We start from the raw sequence: 19,645 nt of genomic DNA, 5'->3' as shown, positions 1-19,645 counted from the left end.
CACCGCACTCCTGCCTTTTAGCTTTTCCTCTCCAACGACATCCAACCACTTTCCACTTGGTACCTCAACCGAGAATCAGCAAACCTTATCACAGCCTTGCAGCTTGTAGATTCAACCACTGGCCAGCCCTCGAACTCAGTGCTATTGAGCGGAGGGCAAGCGGTCAATTTATCTTTCTTCCTCACACTTTATGGGCTCAACATGATCACATTCCCCTCCTTCAAGCGTTCTATTGTACTGTCGATTCAGATTAAGTCGCACCAGTTTTATTTAACTTTCCTTCTCTTTCTAAACAGATACTGCAGCGAAAACAATTTGTACTCTCAATTTATTATCTGTATAACTTACACATGAATATCTAGAACAGGTTAATATCCATAAGCTATACAAGTAATTATGTAAAGAGGAAATACACATATATATGCACTGCTGCAAGGGGGATAGATGATGGGGTGTCCACTTGTCTTTTATCTCCGGGGCTTGGACTCGAATCCAGTGCCGAATAATGGGGATTAAAAGTTTCTCTAGGGGCTGGTTGTAAAGAAAAAAGTTAGAAAGAAACCGACCATTTAATTGTGTTGCCAAAGTTATGTCACTCTCCCCTCTTTGAATTATTTGAAGAACCCTTCAATCTGACTCTCTGCCTTAGTGGTTTCAGAGAGCTCAATGGGTCTCCTTATCCAAGGAAGGTTATACTTGCCTGAGATGGCGATGCAACGAAGGTTCACTAGATTGATTCCTAGGATGAGAGGATTGTACTGTGAGGAGAGGTCTAGTGGATTGGGCCTATACTCTCGAGTTCAGAAGAATGAGAGGTGATCTCATTGAAACATAAGATTCTGAGGGATTGACAGGGCCGATGCTGAGAGGTTGTTCCCCCTGGCTGGAGAGTCTAGAACTATGGGGCATAGTCTCAGGATAAGGGGTCGGCCATTTAAGACTGAGACGAGGAGAAATTTCTTCACTCGGAGGTTTGTGAATCTTTGGAATTCTTTACCTCAGAGGGCTGTGGAGGCTCAGTCGTTGAGTATATTCAAGGCTGAGATAGAAAGATTTTGGGACTCATGGGGAATCAAGGGATATGGGGATCGGGTGGGAAAGTGGAGTTGAGGTCAAAGATCAGCCATGATATTATTGAATGGTGGAGCAGGCTCGAGGGGCCGAATGTTCCTAATACTTATGATCTTGTGTCATTTTCAACTTGGATACCTGGCCAGTAAGCAGGTCAGAGAGGGTCTTCCATCCTTTATAAACCCACCCGACTTTCATTCTATCGATTTCAACAGAAGAAGGAGGCGGCGGGTTCTCGGGACGCAGTGGCAGAGGAGGCGAGAGTTAGTTCCAATAAATCTGCTAGCCCCATTGCAGAGGAAGACTTTTTGCTCCTTGATGTCTGCCACACACTGCGAAGCTCTCGGTGGGAGATTTTTTAAAAAGTTACAGCTTATCAGCAAAGTGTACAGCGATCCCGACTGCCAGTACCACCAGTGCTGCGAGAATGGCTAACCCACGCCGAACGATCAGTTGGGTAGGTGACAAGATGTCGCCCGCCAGGTTGGAGCTGTTGCTCGCTAGCAGTGCGCTGTGTTCCAGCTGATCCGGCTCTTCCCGGCTCTGTGATAATGCCGAGCTGCTGTCTTCTGTAAGATCTGAAACACAAGAGTTTTTAAAGCAGCAAGGATCAGTAACACCAGGTCCATCATTAGCACAGATTCCATCAGATCGGATTTATAGTTTATACTTTAGACTAGTTGGTCATTATCTGTCCAAACTTGGTTGAGGCGACCTTGTCCCCAACCAACGTTTATTTCTCAACCAACGTCACTAAAAAAAAGAGATTATTTGGTAATTTATTGCATTTGCTGTTGGCGGGATCTTGCTGTGTGCAAATTAGCTGTCGTGTTTGTCCACACAACAACAGGGACTGCACTTCAAAAGTAATTCATTTTTAAAAAATCCATTCTCAGGACGTGGGCGTCGCTGGCAAGGCCGGTATTTATTGCCCATCCCTAGTTGCCCTTGTGAAGGTGGCGAGCCGCTTTCTTGGATCGCTGCAGTCCGTGTGGTGAAGGTGCTCCCACAGTGCTGTGAGGGAGGGAGTTCCAGGATTTTGACCCAGCGACAGTAAATGAATATATGTCCAGGTCAGGCTGGTGTGTGACTTGGAGAGGAACTTGGAGGTGGTGGTGTCCCCATGCGCCTGCTGCCCTTGTCCTAGGTGGAAGAGATCGCGGGTTTGGGAGGTGCTGCCGAAGAAGCCTTGGCGAGTTGCTGCAGTGCATCTTGTAGATGGTACACACTGCAGCCACGGTACGCCGGTGGTGGAGGGAGTGAATGTTTAGGCCAATTTAAACCACAAGAACAAAAATTTTGTAAAAAGTCCCAAGCCAAGTGTCATCAGCCACATCCGCAGTCTTCCCTTGGAAGAGGAGGGGGAGATAGATCAGCCCATAGAGATCAATGTGGACGTTCATAGGGTGGAGGATGGAAATGATACATACAAGGATATAGCAATCACTTTGAACTATGTGCTCCTGAAGACGATGGCTAGCTTCATATCTAGTGCGATCTATCTGTGACATTACCATAGACAGAGGCATCCAGCTCAGCAACTATGGTGGGTTCAATTCTCTTCCTCAATCCGGCTCGTTCTTGAGCCTGAAAAAAACGTAATCGGAGTTAACGGTTAAATTGTTTCTTTGCACACTCGGCAGTTCAGTGATTACAGCCACGATAGCCCCACAAGCACTCATGTTTAATGTGTATTAAACATGGGGCTAATTTTAAGCTACTCGCCGGGCGGGAGACCCACGGGATCGGGTGGAACGCCGGTTTTACACCTGGCCCAAAATTGCCCTGCGTTGACTACAGCCGAGTGTAAAATCGGGCGGAGTGTTAAACCAGCGTTATACCCGACCCCGTCAGTTACCCAACGAGCGGATTAGGTTAAAATTGCCCCCCATAAAAAGCGGCAGGACCGTATTTGAGGCACGGTTTTGGGAGAAACACAGACGCCACATTTCGAGCAGTGGAACATTACCACAAGGGCTGGAGTCTGGGAGGGTGAACTCCCGTGGCGCCGCTCTCCTGCGCTTATACCGTGAACGGGTTCCGCCCCTCAAGCAGCCAATGGGAGCCCTCGGCGCTGTGCGTACGCCAACAGGAACCTGGCACCGAGCGGGTTCCGGGTGCCAGCCATGGGCTCATTACGTAGAATTACATTATACAGAATGTACAGCACAGAAACAGGCCATTCGGCCCAACTGGTCCGTGCCGGTGTTTATGCTCCACACGAGCCTCCTCCCACCCTACTTCACCTCACCCCGTCAGCATATCCTTCTATTCCTTTCTCCCTCATGTGTTTATCTAGCTTCCCCTTAAAGGCATCTACGCTCTTCACCTCAACTACTCCCTGTGGTAGTGAGTTCCACACTCTCTGGGTAAACTGATCTCAGCTAGGGCAGCAGCGGAGGTGATACAATAGACTTTAGCATCCCGGCTTTGAGAGGAGACAAATATTAAGACAGCTTTTCTTCCCCTGAACCCTACCCAGTGACCACGCCTCGAAGGTGCATGTGTGTGTGGATAGTGGGTGCGTGCAGGACATAGCTCAGGGTTGGTATCCCTCTCCTCCGCACAGTCAAACAGTCCATCAATTTGAAGTCTTAATATGTGAGGTTTGTTGCTGGCATAGCCAGATCCCCAAGTCAATCGTGTTGCCAGGGTATAACTCTGTATGAAGCCCTACAACCCTCTGAGATCTCTGCGCTCCTCCAACTCTGGCCTCTTGAGCATCCCCGATTTTAATCGCTCCGCTATTGACGGCCGTGCCTTCAGCTGCCTGGGGCCGAGCTCTGGAATTCCCTCCCTGAACCTCTCCGCCTCTCTACCACTTTCTCCTCCGTTAAGACGCTCCTTAAAACTGACCTCTTTGACCAAACTTTTGGTCACCTGTCCCAATATCACCTTATGTGGCTCGGAGTCAAATTTTGTCTGATAATCGCTCCTGTGCAGCGCCTTGGGACGTTTTACTACATTAAAGGTGCTATACAAATGCAAGTTGGTGTTGGTTATGCATCTCCCCTCAGGCTGGGACCATTCCTGTGCGCCTCCTGCACCCAGATTGATTGTGGTGCGTGCAATAGCCTGGGAGCCGGTGGTCTGCCCGCCGGTGTCACTCCCAGAGAGGAGGAAGCGCTCAAGGTGGGACTTTATTTTTTTGACTCCCTTCCCTCCCCTAAACCTGACGTCCCTGTGACCCTTTGATTCGAACATGGCACCTCAAAGCACGGGAGCCACCGGAGTTAGTGGAAGAATAAACTCTTGCCTCCTCCGCAGCTGCGTTCCAGTCCATCCTGAAGATCAGTGTCAGAAGGAAAGCCGACAGCAGAAAGGTACTGATAGCCAATCCCGTCCAAAGACCTGGAAGAAACAGCAAGACCTATACTGCCCGACTTGCTCAGTGCACTGCCTTGGAAAAAAGACGCTCAACTATACACAGAGCAGGAAGATCCCAGCCGTGCGCTGGATCAGCCGATCTGGGTCAGGAGAGAGAGGGTGGGCAACACAACTGAACTCAGTCTGCTCCGTCGCAACACCACCGGCGAGACAGGAGTTATCGCCGGGTCGCCCGGTGTCCCACCATTGGCACTGGTGAATTTCCCGCGATCAGCCTTATGGTCGTTATTTTGGGGGGTTTCCACTTGTGCCCGGGAGGCCCCAACGGGGTGGGGGTGGGGGAGTGGGGGTGGTCGGGGTTGTAAGATCACCACTGCTGCGGGACTCTGGTAAGCAGCTTAAAAGGACCCAGTCCCCACCTTGGTAGACAGAAGAGTGGGGCCTCTGACGGGTTGTGAGGGGTGTGGTCTGTGCATCGATTACACCATAATTGATGATGCTCACTGGGTGGGCCATTTATATCTTTAACCAGATCCAACAGCCCTGGCAACGTTAGATGCCAGTAAAATGGGGGTGTGAGAAGTGACGTAAGAAAACTACTAGGCACTTGGTCTAAGCGTTAAACAAAGCTTTAATCAACTGTTTTACAACATGGAGGTCTAATTGTGTCCTTCACTAGTTCCTGTTAAGAATGTCCTGAGCAAGCTGGGCCCGTGCCCGAGTATTTATACTCTCCCTGGACAGCGCCACCCGCAGGCCGCTCAGTATTATTTCATAAGTCTTTCTTTCATGAATGACTGATTCATGTCAAGAAGCGTGCACTGTCACTAAAGCAGGAATGATGGACCATGAGGCCTGCGGTGTTATCCAGCAGAAGTGATGCTGGGGGATTGGTGCAGGTGCTGGAATGGGCAGGGACCCAACCCTGTGGATCTCATCCCCATTTTCCACCCCTTCCCTCAGCTGCCCAAGTAACGCCGGATACTGGAAATTGCTGCCTAGTGTCTCTGGGCTAAATAGGGGACAGAGCGACAAGCCCGAATCCCCACCCCTTTACCATTATACCAGGGTAACACACTATGGGAAGGCCATGCACCTATCCTCAAGCATGGCCCATTCTTGACTGGACTGGCCCTTCCCCACAACCAAACAGTCTTGTGACACTGTGACCACTGAATTTCCTCAGGGTCTGGGGTGCATTCCCAACGTAAAACAGAGAGGGAGGAAAAGAGGAGCCAACAAGAATTTCTGCTGGGGCCTGGGGTGGTCAGAAGTTCCATCATTTTTATTATTTATTCATTCCTGGGATGTGGGCGTCACTGGCAAGGCCAATATTTATTGCCCATCCCTAGTTGCCCCTTGAGAAGGTGGTGGTGAGCCGCCTTCTTGAACCGCTGCAGTCCGTGTGGTGAAGGTGCTCCCACAGTGCTGCTAGGGAGGGAGTTCCAGGATTTGGACCCAGCAAGGATGAAGGATCGGCGATATATTTTCAAGTCAGGATGGTGTGGCAACTTGGAGGTGGTGGTGTTCCCATGTGCCAACTGCCCTTGTCCTTCTAGGTGTTAGGGGTTTGGGATGTCGAAGAAGCCTTGGCGAGTTGCTGCAGTGCATCTTGTAGATGGTACACACTGCAGCCAAGGTACGCCAGTGGTGGAGGGAGTGAGTGTTTAAGGTGGTGGATGGGGTGCCAATGAAGCGGGCTGCTTTTTCTGGATGGTGTCGAGCTTCTGGAGTGTTGCTGGAGCTGCACTCATCCAGGCAAGAGGAGAGTATTCCATCACACTCCTGACTTGTGCCCCATATAAGGCCCATGATGTCATAAGGAGGCGGGGTTTACAAAGGGCTTCCCCTGCCGGATTTCCCACCGGCTCCACTATAGGAACACATCTTTAAGAATTAGTTTAAAGAGAGTCAAGAATCTGTAGTTTATTTTGGGTCTGCCGAGAGTGCACATTGAGAACCAGTTGGTCAAGCTCATGAGGGAGACAACTATAGCTCACATCTTTGTCTACTTCTCACTGACCGAGGCTTCCTCACTACGTATAATAACCGTGGTGATCCACGGGCTCCCCAACTTATTGCGGTAACGGTTAAGGAAACATTAGACGTGCTGTTCAAATTCTCACCGAGAATTCCAAGCTTTGTAGCAAACATCAGCGAAATTCCGACAGGGATCCCAACAACATAGAATACCACTAGATTAGCAATCGCTCCAATCTTCTGTTTCCCGGTTCCTCTGACAATCCCGCTGGCTACTCCCTGTGGAAAAGTAAAAGGTTAGAGTATATCATTAGGGGTGAAATATTGCAATTAGAACAAACAGAACAAAAGAAATGCTCTCCGAGGTTTAATGGAATAAAAGTTATTCATAAGAACATAAGAAATAGGAGCAGGAGAAGGTCACATGGCCCCTCAAGCCATGGCTGATCTTCTACATCAACTCCACTTTCCCACCCGATCCCCATATCCCAAAATCTATCGATCTCAGTCTTGAATATACTCAACGACTCAGCATTCACAGCCGTCTGGGGTAGAGAATTCCAAAGATTTACCACCCTCTGAGTGAAGAAATTCCTTCTCATTTCAGTCCGAAATGGCCGACCCCTTATCCTGAGACTGTGCCCCCTGGCTCTAGACTCTCCAGCCAGTGGGAAACAACCTCTCAGCATCTACCCCGGTCAAGCCCCCTCAGAATCTTATATGTTTCAATGAGATCACCCCTCATTCTTCTAAACCCCAGAGAATAAAGGCCCAATCTACTCAGAGCCAAGAGTAGGAGGGGTAGATGGACAATCACCTCACCTCCAATTGGAATCTGCCCCAGTGACTCAGAGGCTGACTGTGTAAGGAACCGTGCAATTATACACCCTATCTCCCATCACTCCACAGGTCACAACCCCCTACGCCCTACACCCTCTGATCTAAAGTGCACATGTGCAGAGGTTGGGTCAGGGAAGGGTCAGGCTTGCTGGGTTGACCATCACAGCTGAACGTTCTACGGCTACTTACTCTCTAAACTTACGTGCAAAAAAGGCTAGTGTCAGCCTTTGCCGATTGACCGCTAAGTCAGCAGGTCATGGGTTCAAGCCCCACTCTAGAGACTTGAGCATCTAGCCTAGGCTGACACTCCAGTGCACTGCTAAAGGGAGTGCTGCATTGTTGGAGGTGCCATCTTTTGGATGAGGTGTTCATCATTTGACTGCCCCGTCTGCTCTCCCAGGTGGACACAAGAGATCCCATGGCACTGTTTGAAGAAGAGCAGGGGAGCTCTCCTGGAGTCCGGGACAACATCTGTTCCTCAGCCAACACCTTTTAAAAAAAATACAGATTATCAGGTCACTTATCGCATTGCTTTTTGTGGAACCTTGCACGTGTCACATTTACCTAAACAACAGTGACAGGAACTTCGAAAGTAATCCATTGGCTGAGAGGCACTTTAGGACGTCTGGAGAGCATGAAAGGTGCTATTAAGGGCGAGTTTTTGCGTTCTTTCTTTCTCAGTTGGGTGAGGTGTGTTGGTGTGAATGCAATGGGCTACACGGCACCCTGGAGTCTGGCTTGTCATGCAGCAGAAGGGTATTAGAATAGTCTTCCACATTTTTACACCAAAATCTCTCTCCCAGTTGCTTATATTGACCATTTTACTAAGACAAAGCATGCTCCAGCGGGTATGAACATCGGTTTCCATTGGCATGTCTTTGGTCGAGTTGGAGGTAAGGAGAGAAGATTGGAGAGTGAAGCTAATAGAGGAAAGGGGAAATTCTTACGATGCTCTGTCGAGCTGACAGCGTTAGAAAGATATTCTAGTCTTTACCAACGTTCAAAGCGAGCTAGGCTTTGTTCTGCGCAGCCTGTTTCTTTAAGTGTGCGGTCCCTTTAAATTTCTGCGCATGTCCGGTATTCACGATGTACAAGCTGGTCAGCGGCCCGTGCGGGACCTTGCGGACAGCTATGCAGCTCAGAGGGAATGCTGGTCGTCATCCCCTGGTTTGTAGATCTCAGCTGGATTGACTCTGGGGTACGATGATTCGCCTCAGTGCTTACGGCCTTCTGACACAGGAACAGGAGGAGGCCATTCAGCCCCTCAAGTCTCTTCCGCCATTCAATGAGATCACGGCTGATCTGTATCTCAACGCCATCCACCCGCCTTGGTACCGTAACTCTTAATACCCTTGGCTGGCAAAAATCTTAGCAATCTCTGTTTGTAATTCCGTTTCAATTGATCCCTCCCCCACCCCCCCAGCCTCAACAGCTTTTTGGGGGAGCGAGTTCCTGATTTCCACTCCCCTTTGTGTGAAGAAGTGCTTCCTGACATCACCCCTGAACGGCCTGGCTCTAATTTTAAGGTGAGGCCCCCTTGTTCTGGACTCCCCCCACCAGAGGAAATAGTTTCTCTTTATTTACCCTATTGACTCCATTAATCATCTTAAACATCTCAATTACATCACCCCTTAATCTTCTATACTCAAGCCTGGTCTGTGCAACCTGTCCTAAACATAGAAGATAGGAGCAGGAGGAGGCCATTCGGCCCCTCGAGCCCGCTCCGCCATTTAATGAGATCATGGCTGATCATCCAAACTCAGTACCCCGTTCCTGCCTTCTCCCCATATCCCTTGATCCCTTTAGCCTCAAGAAATATATCCAACTCATTCTTGAATATATTTAATGACTTGGCCTCCACTGCCTTCTGTGGCAGAGAATTCCACAGGTTCACCACTCTCTGGGTGAAGAAATTCCTCCTCATCTCTGTCCTAAATGGCTTACCCCTTATCCTTAGACGGTGACCCCTGGTTCTGGACTCCCCGCCATCGGGAACATCCTTCCTGCATCTAGTCTGTCCAGTCCTGTTAGAATTTTATAAGTTTCGATGAGATCCCCTCTCATTCTTCTAAACTCCAGCGAGTATAAGCCCAATCGATCGACCCAATCTCTCCTCATACATCATTCCTGCCATCCTCATAATTTAACTGTTTTAGCCTCTTATCTGCTCGGCAGGTATTTGGGCAACTTGTGTTTCATTATTTGTTCACCCTTCCTGTAATCTCCAGTTGGCACACACCTTCCCCAACGGCACGTATGGTCCATGCTCAGCTGCCGGTTATTTCGATGTGGAGTGCGAGAATGGCTGCACAGGATGATCCTCCTTATTTCACCTCCCTCCTATGGGGCAAGGTGTCCAGGCCCACAGGGGTGCATCAACACATGGAGGGACTGCGGGCATGAATCTGTGTCATACATCACCACCTTAAGCATTCACTCCCTCCACCACCTTAAACATTCACCCCATCCACCACTTTAAACATTTACCCCATCCACCGCCTTAAACATTCACTCCCTCCACCACCGACGTACCGTGGCTGCAGTGTGCACCATCTACAAGATGCACTGCAGCAGCTTGCCAAGGCTTCTTCGGCAGCACCTTCCAAACCCGCAACCTCTTCCACCTAGAAGGACAAGGGCAGCAGGCCCATGGGAACACCACCACCTCCAAGTTCCCCTCCAAGTCACACACCATCCTGACTTGGACACTTATCGGCCGTTCCTTCATCGTCGCTGGGTCAAAATCCTGGAACTTCCTCCCTAACAGCACTGTGGGAGTACCTTCACCACATGACTACAGCGGTTCAAGAAGGCGGCTCACCACCACCTTCTCGAGGGCAACTAGGGATGGGCGATAAATGCTGGCCTTGCCAGCGGCACCCACATCCCATGAATTAATAATTTAAATATATATATCACTCTGCGGAGCCGAAACACGCTCCCGCTCTCTGGAATCCCCTCCCTCAGCAGCTCCACCTCACGTCCTCCCTCCTGCTCTGTGGCCCTGTAAAGCCCTTTGAGCACTGTAAAGCGCTCAGCGTTCAAGCAGCTCTGTGGAAGGCGAGATGTTGTTGTAACACGCGACCTCCAACATCTTGGGTGTGAAACAGCGGCTCGACCAACTGCTGACTGGCATAACCGGAGCAGGACGCACACCTCAGAAACCGACAAGCAAAATGGCGACACCGTCCTGAGAAAGGGGAGGAAAGAGACATGAGGGGTCATTTTGGGAGGTGAGGCTCCCGAGGTGGAGGCCACCTGGACGTGAGTGCAGATTGGAGAATCGGTGCTACATCCCTGACTCCAATCTCCATCCCGTCCGGTGATTGCCAGGCTCTGTAGAAAGTTTAACTTTGATCCAGAGTCCTCCAGCTTACACACGCTTGAATCACTCACCGAGCCTATGGCGTCACACAGGTGGAAAGGAGCCAGGATTGGGATCATCTTTGAAACCAGTTCAATAATTTGTCTGTTACAAAAGGAGAAAAGTTTCTATTTCAGATGCTTAAAACCTGCAACATCAGAAAGTCTGTTTACCCCCCCCCATCCCCCGGTCTTCAGATTCCCCTGATGGCCTGTGTACCAACAGCAATCTCCCCGCTCACGCTCCCCAATCTTCCCCCGCTCACGCTCCCCAATCTCCCCCCGCTCACGCTCCCCAATCTCCCCCCGCTCACGCTCCCCAATCTCCCCCCGCTGATCGATTACACAAGTCCTCCCATTCCTCTGCTTCAGTATTGCTGCCAAGCCCTTCAATCACTAACCCCCTGTACATCGGAGTATTCTCTCCCTAAACCCCTCCGTCTTGCCACCTCTCTCCCCACCTTCAAAAGACCCCGCAAAATCTACCTCTTTGGCCGTGCCTTCAGTCAAACTTTCTCTCCTACTACCCACCGAGTCCAACCCCATAAAAACATACGATAGCAAAATACTGCGGGTGCTGGGAATCCAAAATAACAACAGAAAATGCTGGAAAAACTCAGCAGGCCAGGGCAGCATCCGTGGAGAGAGAAACAAAGTCAACGTTTCAGGTCGATGACCTTTCGTCATAAACATAGACATAGAAACATAGAAGATAGGAGCAGGAGTCGGCCATTCGGCCCCTCGAGTCTGCTCCGCCATTCAATGAGATCATGGCTGATCATCCAAATTCAGTACCCTGTCCCTGCTTTCTCCCCATATCCCTTGATCCCTTTAGCCTTAAGAAATATACCGAACTCCTTCTTGAATATATTTAATGAATTGGCCTCAACTGCCCTCTGTGGTAGAGAATTCCACAGGTTCACCACTCTCTGGGTGAAGAAATTCCTCCTCCTCTCTGTCTTAAATGGCTTACCCCTTATCTTTAACTGTGACCCCTGGTTCTGGACTCCCCCGCCATCGGGAACATCCTTCCTGCATCTAGTCTGTCTAGTCCTGTTAGAATGTTATAAGTTTCAATGATATCCCTTCTCATTCTTCTAAACTCCAGCGAGTACAAGCCCAATCGACCCAATCTCTCCTCATACGTCATTCCTGCCATCCCAGGTATCAGTCTGGTGAATCTTCACTGCACTCCCTCCATGGCAAGAACATCCTTCCTCAGGACATAGCCTGGGTTGTCTTGTTAGGAGAAAGGCCCATCATACATAGATGTTGCTGCTGTCGTTGTTGGTGCGGAGGTTGCAGAGATAGGTTGCAGCAAGACCTTTAAGTGGAAAGATCTTTAAGTGAGGACAAGGATTTTGAAGTCAATGCACTGGAGGGGCCAGTAAGGAAGAGGAGAGCAGGATTTGATTTGGGATGGGATGCAGGCAGAGCTGGGTAGAGCCCAGATGGCTGTTCAGTGTATTAGAGAAGTGGAGGTTTGAGGTGGTGAGGATGTGATGACTTTCAGCAGCAAAGAGGGAAAGATGTTGGGCTGGATTTTCTCAGCCCCGAGGAGGCGGGTATGGAGGTGGGACTGCTGGGAAAGTTGCAGAATTTGGGGGCAGCTGGCAAACCCGCCCCCAACCCGCCTCCATGCCCTCTTGCCAGGAGGCCATCCTGCCCCGGGTCCCGACTCCTCGAAAGGGATTAAAGCCTATTAACAGGTAGTTAAAAAGGCAGAAAATAGGATTATCCCCATTTTTCCTGAAGTGCAGGCTTCCTGATCTCAGAGAATCCACCAGGGTGTAGGAGATGAGTAGGAGGTCTGCGGGGGTCGGAGGGGTCTGAAAGTGCGATGTAGAGGTGAGTGATGGGTGCAAGTGTGGAGTGGTAAGTATGTGAGGTGTGTGTAAAGTGTTAGAAAATGTTCACTTACCTTTGTTTCTGCCTACAGCCTTCAGCCGCTGTGGAGCCGGAGTCCCGACATCTCCATTGTAGATTTCACAGACTGGCTGTTGGATCCTCCGACCCAATAGCCAGGTGATTTCTGTAAAGTAGAATGGTTTGATGAGTCCTGAACACAAGGACTCATCAAACTACACAGAATGTCAAGTGTTTGACAGCTTCACAGAGCTGTCAAACGATGACATTTCTTCTTTCAAAAGTTCTTGACAGATGACACGTCATACGTTGACGTGCTCTGTCACTGACTTCCCTCTAATTGGCCTGCTGGGTTAATCAGGGAAAATCCCGCTGGTTGGCCAGAAGCTGATGGAGGCGGGATTGAAAGCCGGCAAGCAGCAGTCTCGCCTCCAAAAGCTTCCCATGGAGAAGTTCCAGCCCTAAGTGTGTAGGGGTTGAAGGGATATGGGAACAGGGTGGGTAAATGTAACTGGGACTATTTGCTCGCATGGTGGGTAAACACGACACGGACAGGTTGGGCCGAATGGCCTGTTCCCCTGTTGGAACTTCTACGTAGTCAGGTGACATTGTGGAATTGGTTACAGAGGGTCTTGGAGATTGACTGGATGTTGGGTTTGAAGTTCAGGTCAGGGTAAAACAGGACATCAAAGTTGTTCACCGCGCCTCCCTACATTACAATAGTGATTCCGCTTCAAAAATATTTCATTGGGTGTGAAGCACTTTGGGACATCTGGAGGTTGGGACAGACGCAACATCCTTCCTCCCCTCCTCCCTCCCTCCCCTCCCCCCTCCCTCACCTCCTCCCTCACCTCCCCCACTTCCTCCTCCCCCTCCCTTCCCCTCCTCCTCCCCCTCCCTTCCCCTCCTCCTCCCCCTCCCTTCCCCTTCCCCTCCCCCTCCCTTCCCCTCCCCCTCCTCCCTTCCCCTCCTCCCCCTTCCCCTCCTCCTCCTCCTCCCTTCCCCCTCCCTCTCCCTTCCCCCTCCCTCTCCCTCCTCCTCCCTTCCCCTCCCCTCTCCTCCCCCCTCCCCTCCCCCCCTCCTCCCCTCCCTCCCCCCCTCCTCCTCCCCCCTTCCCCTCTCCTCCCCCCCTCCTCCTCCCCCCTTCCCCTCTCCTCCCCCCCTCCCTTCCCCTCCTCCCCCCCTCCCTTCCCCTCCTCCCCCCCCTCCCTTCCCCCCCTCCCCTCCCCTCCTCCCCCCTCCCTTCCCCCCCTCCCTTCCCCTCCTCCCCCCCTCCCTTCCCCTCCTCCCCCCCTCCCTTCCCCCCTCCCTTCCCCCCCTCCCCCTCCCTTCCCCTCTCCTCCCCCCCTCCCTTCCCCCCCTCCCTTCCCCCCTCCCCCTCCCTTCCCCTCTCCTCCCCCTCCCTTCCCCTCTCCTCCCCCCTCCCTTCCCCTCTCCTCCCCCCCTCCCTTCCCCTCTCCTCCCCCCCTCCCTTCCCCTCTCCTCCCCCCCTCCCTTCCCCTCTCCTCCCCCCTCCCTTCCCCCCCTCCCCCTCCCTTCCCCTCTCCTCCCCCCCTCCCTTCCCCTCTCCTCCCCCCCTCCCTTCCCCCCCCTCCCCCTCCCTTCCCCTCTCCTCCCCCCCTCCCTTCCCCTCTCCTCCCCCTCCCTTCCCCTCTCCTCCCCCCTCCCTTCCCCTCTCCTCCCCCCCTCCCTTCCCCTCTCCTCCCCCCCTCCCTTCCCCTCTCCTCCCTTCCCCTCTCCTCCCCCCCTCCCTCCCTTCCCCTCTCCTCCCCCCCTCCCTCCCTTCCCTTCCCCTCTCCTCCCCCCTCTCCTCCCCCCCTCCCTTCCCCTCTCCTCCCCCCCTCCCTTCCCCTCTCCTCCCCCCCTCCCTTCCCCTCTCCTCCCCCCCTCCCTTCCCCTCTCCTCCCCCCTCCCTTCCCCTCTCCTCCCCCCTCCCTTCCCCTCTCCTCCCCCCCCTCCCTTCCCCCCTCCTCCCCCCCTCCCTTCCCCCCCTCCCTTCCCCCCTCCCTTCTCCTCCCCCCCTCTTCCCTTCCCCTCCCTTCCCCCCTCCTCCCTTCCCCCCTCCCCCCTTCCTCCCTTCCCCCCTCCCCCCTTCCTCCCTTCCCCCCCCTCCTTCCCCCCCCTCTTCCCTTCCCCCCTCATCCCTTCCCCCCCTCATCCCTTCCCCCCCTCATCCCTTCCCCCCCTCCTCCTCCTCCCCCCCCTCCTCCCCTCCCTTCCCCTCCCTTCCCCTCCTCCCCTCCCTTCCCTCCTCCCTCCCTCCCTTCCCTCCTCCCTACCTTCCCCTACTTCCTCCCCCGTCCCTCCCTCCCCTCCTCTCTCCCTCAACTGAGGGCAGTGTGAGCAAGGTGTACTAACCGGTCACTGGTGAAGATTTTTGCTATCACGTCCTTAAGCATCAGAAGTATTGCCATGAGGATCAGAGCCACACACCCTGTTATAAGAGAACACTTTAAACATACAAGAGTTGGACACAGTACATACATCAGCACACACAACAGTACAAGCCGGGCAAATGGGTATCTCCAGCACAAGGTGTCATGGGGGACTGGCACGGAATAAATCGCCCATAGTTACAGGAGGGTACGCATTATTTAACCAGCTGCTGTGCCCAATCCAAAAATGCCTGGCAGCTTACTGCCAGTCTGTAGCACCAGAGGCAGTGTGAACAACTGCCCCCCCTCCACCAGAGGCAGTGTGTACAAATGCCCTCCCTCCACCCCTGCGGTACTGTTGCCCCCAGGGGCAGAAACAGGCTCGTCAACCTGGCAGTCCTGCCCCTGGTGTTGGGGCTGACTGCAGCCCCGTAACACGAGAGGTCTCACCATCAGACAATAGCATCAATAGCAGGAGCATAACCCACAAGGGGATTGCGGAGGGTCAGGAACCTAACAAGGGGTGAAGATAAATTAAAACAGGAAGGAGAGGGGGAAAGAGAGAGCGGGGGAGAGGGGGAGCAGGGGAGGGAAAGATAGCATGGCCGAGGGAGGCAGAGAGAGACAGACAAGGACACTTATGACAGACACACAGTGACAGAGATAAAGAGAGAGTCACAAAGACACACAGAGAAAGAGAGATAAAGAGACAGAGAGAGAGAGATACACACACACACACACACACGAGAGACAGGGAGAGAGAGAGCGCGCGCGAGAGGGACAGAGACAGAAACATTTACATAGATGGACAAACAGGCACAGAGAAGCCAGAGTAATAGACACAGATATGTCCAGAGATGGACAGGCAGATACACACAGCTAAAGACATAGTAACAGACAGAAATATGTAAACATGGATAGACAGACACAGTGCCAGACACAGATACGAACAGTTACATAGACGAACACACACACAGATGTAGAGAAAGCTGCTGTGCAAGAGACAGATGTGAGGTACAGGCCCACCTCACCACTCACCAGTGCAAATGATGGCGGTCACTGCGGAGATCCTCGCTTTCTGTGGTTCCCCTCCCCCAAGGGCCATGCCCACACGGACCCCCGCTGCCATTCCGATCCCGACATGAGTCTGGAAATGGACAAACACTCACTTTTATTTTTTTTTTTTTTTTTTTTAAAAAGGCAATAGGCGTGTGGACAGGAGCTCCACATCATTCAGTGACCCCCCCACAGCGAGGGGGGTGGGGGGGGCGTTACGGGGAACGCACGGTCCCAGTCCTCCACACTGGATCATTGATAAAAAGCCTATCTGCGTGGGCCAAGAGTCCGCGGGTCACTTTAAACGTGACAACAACTTGTATTTATATAGCGCCTTTAATGTAGTAAAACTTCCAGAGGTGCTTCACAGGAGCATTTGACACCGATCCACAGAAGGATAAGTTAGGGCAGGTGACCAAAAGACAAGGGCTCAGGTAGCGTAGGACGCGGTTAGATGGCAGCGAGGTGCTTCTTTACGCAGTTGGTTGTCGACACTTGGAAGACGTTAGAGTGAGTGCGGATTTATTCCAAAGAGTGGGATGAGTTCCTGGCGGTGGCTCGTGTCAAGGAAGGTAGGTGGGGATGTTGGGTGGGGACCTCGTGGTCACTGTGAACTCCTGGAGCCCGCTGTCATCGCTTTCGGGGATTGGAGGGAAATGCCCCAGATTTTCTTTCCCCCCCCCCCCCAAATTGGCCAAGGGTATTGTTTAATCTGATGTTTTAGCCTCTCCCAGGAGATTACAGGACTCCCAGTGGGAAGGAACGTTGGGAGGCGTGAGGCTTTGTTGCAGCGTAACTGTCTGGGCCAGGATTCATGGAGCAGCTGGTGGGTTCGATCAGGTATTAAGGGTTGTGGATCCAAGGCAGGTGGATGGAGTTAGGTCACAGATCAGCCATGGTCTCGTTGAATGACACAACAGGCTCGAGGAGCTGAATGGCCTCTTCCTGCTCCTACTTTGTTACCCACGGTTACAGAATTGAAATTGCATTGTATCAATATAATTTTGTTAATTAAAAATTCTTTCGCTGAGCCACACAAAGGTGTGGGGGGTATGAGTGTATCTGTATTGGGGGGGGGGTGTGGGGGGGGGGGGGATGTGTGTGGGGCGGGTGTGTGTGGGGGGAATGACATGGATGAGTCATTCATGAAAGAAAGACTTATGAAATAATACTGAGCGGCCTGCGGGTGGCGCTGTCCAGGGAGAGTATAAATACTCGGGCACGGGCCCAGCTTGCGCAGGACATTCTTAACAGGAACTAGTGAAGGACACAACTAGACCTCCATGTTGTAAAACAGTTGATTAAAGCTTTGTTTAACGCTTAGACCAAGTGCCTAGTAGTTTTCTTACGTCAGGGTGTGCGTGGGGGGGTGCGTGTGGGGGGGGGGGGTGCGAGTGCATGCGTGCCTGTCTGTCTGCCTGCCTGTCTGTGTGCCTGCCTGAGCGCGAGTCCGTGTCTGTGCGCGAGCCTGTGTCTGTGTCTGCGTGCGCGAGTCTGTGTCTGCGAGTCAGCGTCTGCGAGTGAGTGTGTGTAGGGGGTGTGCGGCCACGCTCTGCTGGTTCCGCGCAGCCTGGGACCGACTTTTGCAATGTTAAAGTTCGCGCATTTGCGAAATTGAAAGGGCCATGCAGCCCCAAAAAATTACACAGAACATTGATGTGAGGGTGGGGGGTTGATGTGGAGGGGGGGGGTTGGATGGGAAGGGGGGTTTGATGGGAGGGGGGTTGTGTGAGTGTGTGGGGGGGGTGATGGGGGGGGCTGTGAGTGTGGGGGTGGGGGTTTGTATCTGGTGAATCTTACCATGTACAGAACTGTTAACACCTGGAATATAATAGATTGAGCCCCAAGTTCAACTTGGCTAATTAGCCCTGTGAGAGAAAAAGAGGAAAAACACATTTGTCATTAGAATGAAGGTCACCAACTAGCTTCCGGAGCTTTGCATCGAACCCAGGCAGAAATAGTGAATTGTTTCACTCTGTGCCTGGCAGTGGAACTCCACGCTGGATTGGGCCCGTCATTAGTTACCTGCCAGGAACGATCCCATTTCATAGGCCCATAACTCGATACAGAACATGAACATGCTGGGAACGGCCAGTCGCAAGAAAGGGCCCCATTCCTGCAGGCAATCCGTCGTCCATCCTGCACAGACACAACCCGAAATCTATATTAGGCCACAAACAAATACACAACACATAGCTGACCCGCTGCCGAGATCCTCATCCAGGCTTTTGTCACCTCCAGACTCGACTATTCCAATGCTCTCCTGGCTGTCCTTCCGCCCTCCGTAAACCTCAGCGCATCCAAAACCTCTGCTTCCCCCGTGTCCTAACTCGCACCGAGTCCCGTTCACCCAGCACCCCCTGTGCTCGCTGCCCCGTGTCCTAACTCGCACCGAGTCCCGTTCACCCAGCACCCCTGTGCTCACTGCCCCGTGTCCTAACTCGCACCGAGTCCCGTTCACCCAGCACCCCTGTGCTCACTGCCCCGTGTCCTAACTCGCACCGAGTCCCGTTCACCCAGCACCCTCTGTGCTCACTGCCCCGTGTCCTAACTCGCACCAAGCCCCGTTCACCCAGCACCCCCGGTGCTCACTGCCCCCGTGTCCTAACTCGCACCGAGTCCCGTTCACCCAGCACCCCCGGTGCTCGCTGACCCACATTGGCTCCCAGTCCGGCGATGCCTCGATTTTAAAATCCTTGTTTTCAAATCGCTCCGTGGCCTCGTCTCCCCTCCCCATCTCTGTAACCTCCTCCAGCCCTGCAACCATAGAATCAAAGAATAGTACAGCACAGAAGGAGGCCATTTGGCCCATCGAGTCTGCGCCGGCTCTTTCGAAGAGGAATCCAGTCAGTCCCACTCCCCCGCTCTTTCCCCATATCCCTGCCATTTTTTCTCCTTCAAGTATTTATCCAATTCCCTTTTGAAGGCTCCTATTGAATCTGTATCCACCACCCTTTCAGGTGGAGCATTCCAAATCCTAACCACTCGTTGTGTAAAAATGTTTTTCCTCCTGTCGCCTCGGGTTCTTTTGCCAATCACCTGAAATCTGTGCCCTCTGGTCATCGACCCTTCAGCCATTGGAAAGTTTCTCTCTATCTACACTATCTAAACCCTTCATGATTTTAAACACCTCTACCAAACCCCCTCTCAACCTTCTCTGCTCCAAGAAGAACAACCCCAGCTTCTCCAGTCTCTCCACGTAACTGAAGTCCCTCATCCCTGGAACCTCATCGTTGATTTGCAATAAGACTGACGTTACCTCCCCAGGTGTGGAGGTAGAGCTTTCTCCACCTAATGTATGCGAAGAGGACGATGTTCTGGCAGTACTGCGAAATCACATTGGCCCAAGCAGACCCTCTGAAACAGAAGAGCGCGTGTCGTAAGTTTCACCAACTCCTCACCGCCGGCAAAGCTTCCCGCCGACAGTCGGCCCCGTTGAACGTGCAGTTTTTGTGTTTCCTGCGATCTCCAGGTTCGCCCGCACCGACCGCCGTCGCAAAAGGCCGCTGTCGCCATGGCGATGCGCGCAACTTCATTCTGGCAATGTCCCGTCTGCGGCGGGAAGGGGGGCTTGGGGTGGGTGAGGAAGGGTCGATCCAAGGGACCACTTGTTTGCTACCAATTTTGGTCCTTCCACCTTAAGATTCTGAGGGGGATTGACAGGGTAGATGCTGAGAGGCTGTTTCCCCCTGGCTGGAGAGTCTAGAACTAGGGGGCATAGTCTCAGGATAAGGGGTCGGCCATTTAGGACTGAGAGGAGGAGAAAT

General features: G+C 52.5%; 1 protein-coding gene across 1 annotated transcript in view; it reads right to left on the bottom strand.

The window, feature by feature from the left end:
• Positions 1 to 256: 256 nt before the first annotated feature.
• The window catches only part of LOC147102390 (multidrug and toxin extrusion protein 2-like), a 35,348-nt gene continuing 15,959 nt past the window's right edge, over positions 257 to 19,645 (bottom strand). Inside the window, exons 8-17 of the mRNA XM_085964776.1 lie at positions 19,138 to 19,235; positions 17,904 to 18,017; positions 17,679 to 17,746; positions 15,861 to 15,969; positions 14,806 to 14,881; positions 10,615 to 10,687; positions 6,525 to 6,657; positions 4,328 to 4,422; positions 2,586 to 2,658; positions 257 to 1,649 (exon numbers count right to left, since the gene is read on the bottom strand). Coding sequence (XP_085820902.1) covers positions 1,438 to 1,649; positions 2,586 to 2,658; positions 4,328 to 4,422; positions 6,525 to 6,657; positions 10,615 to 10,687; positions 14,806 to 14,881; positions 15,861 to 15,969; positions 17,679 to 17,746; positions 17,904 to 18,017; positions 19,138 to 19,235 — 1,051 coding nt within the window. The 3' untranslated portion in view covers positions 257 to 1,437. The remainder of the gene's footprint in view (positions 1,650 to 2,585; positions 2,659 to 4,327; positions 4,423 to 6,524; positions 6,658 to 10,614; positions 10,688 to 14,805; positions 14,882 to 15,860; positions 15,970 to 17,678; positions 17,747 to 17,903; positions 18,018 to 19,137; positions 19,236 to 19,645) is intronic.

This window comes from Somniosus microcephalus, chromosome 22, assembly GCF_052327205.1.
Source record: "Somniosus microcephalus isolate GS21.2 chromosome 22, FLI_Smic_1.0, whole genome shotgun sequence".
Lineage (NCBI taxonomy): Eukaryota > Metazoa > Chordata > Chondrichthyes > Squaliformes > Somniosidae > Somniosus > Somniosus microcephalus.
This window is presented reverse-complemented; position numbering and strand designations above follow the sequence as displayed.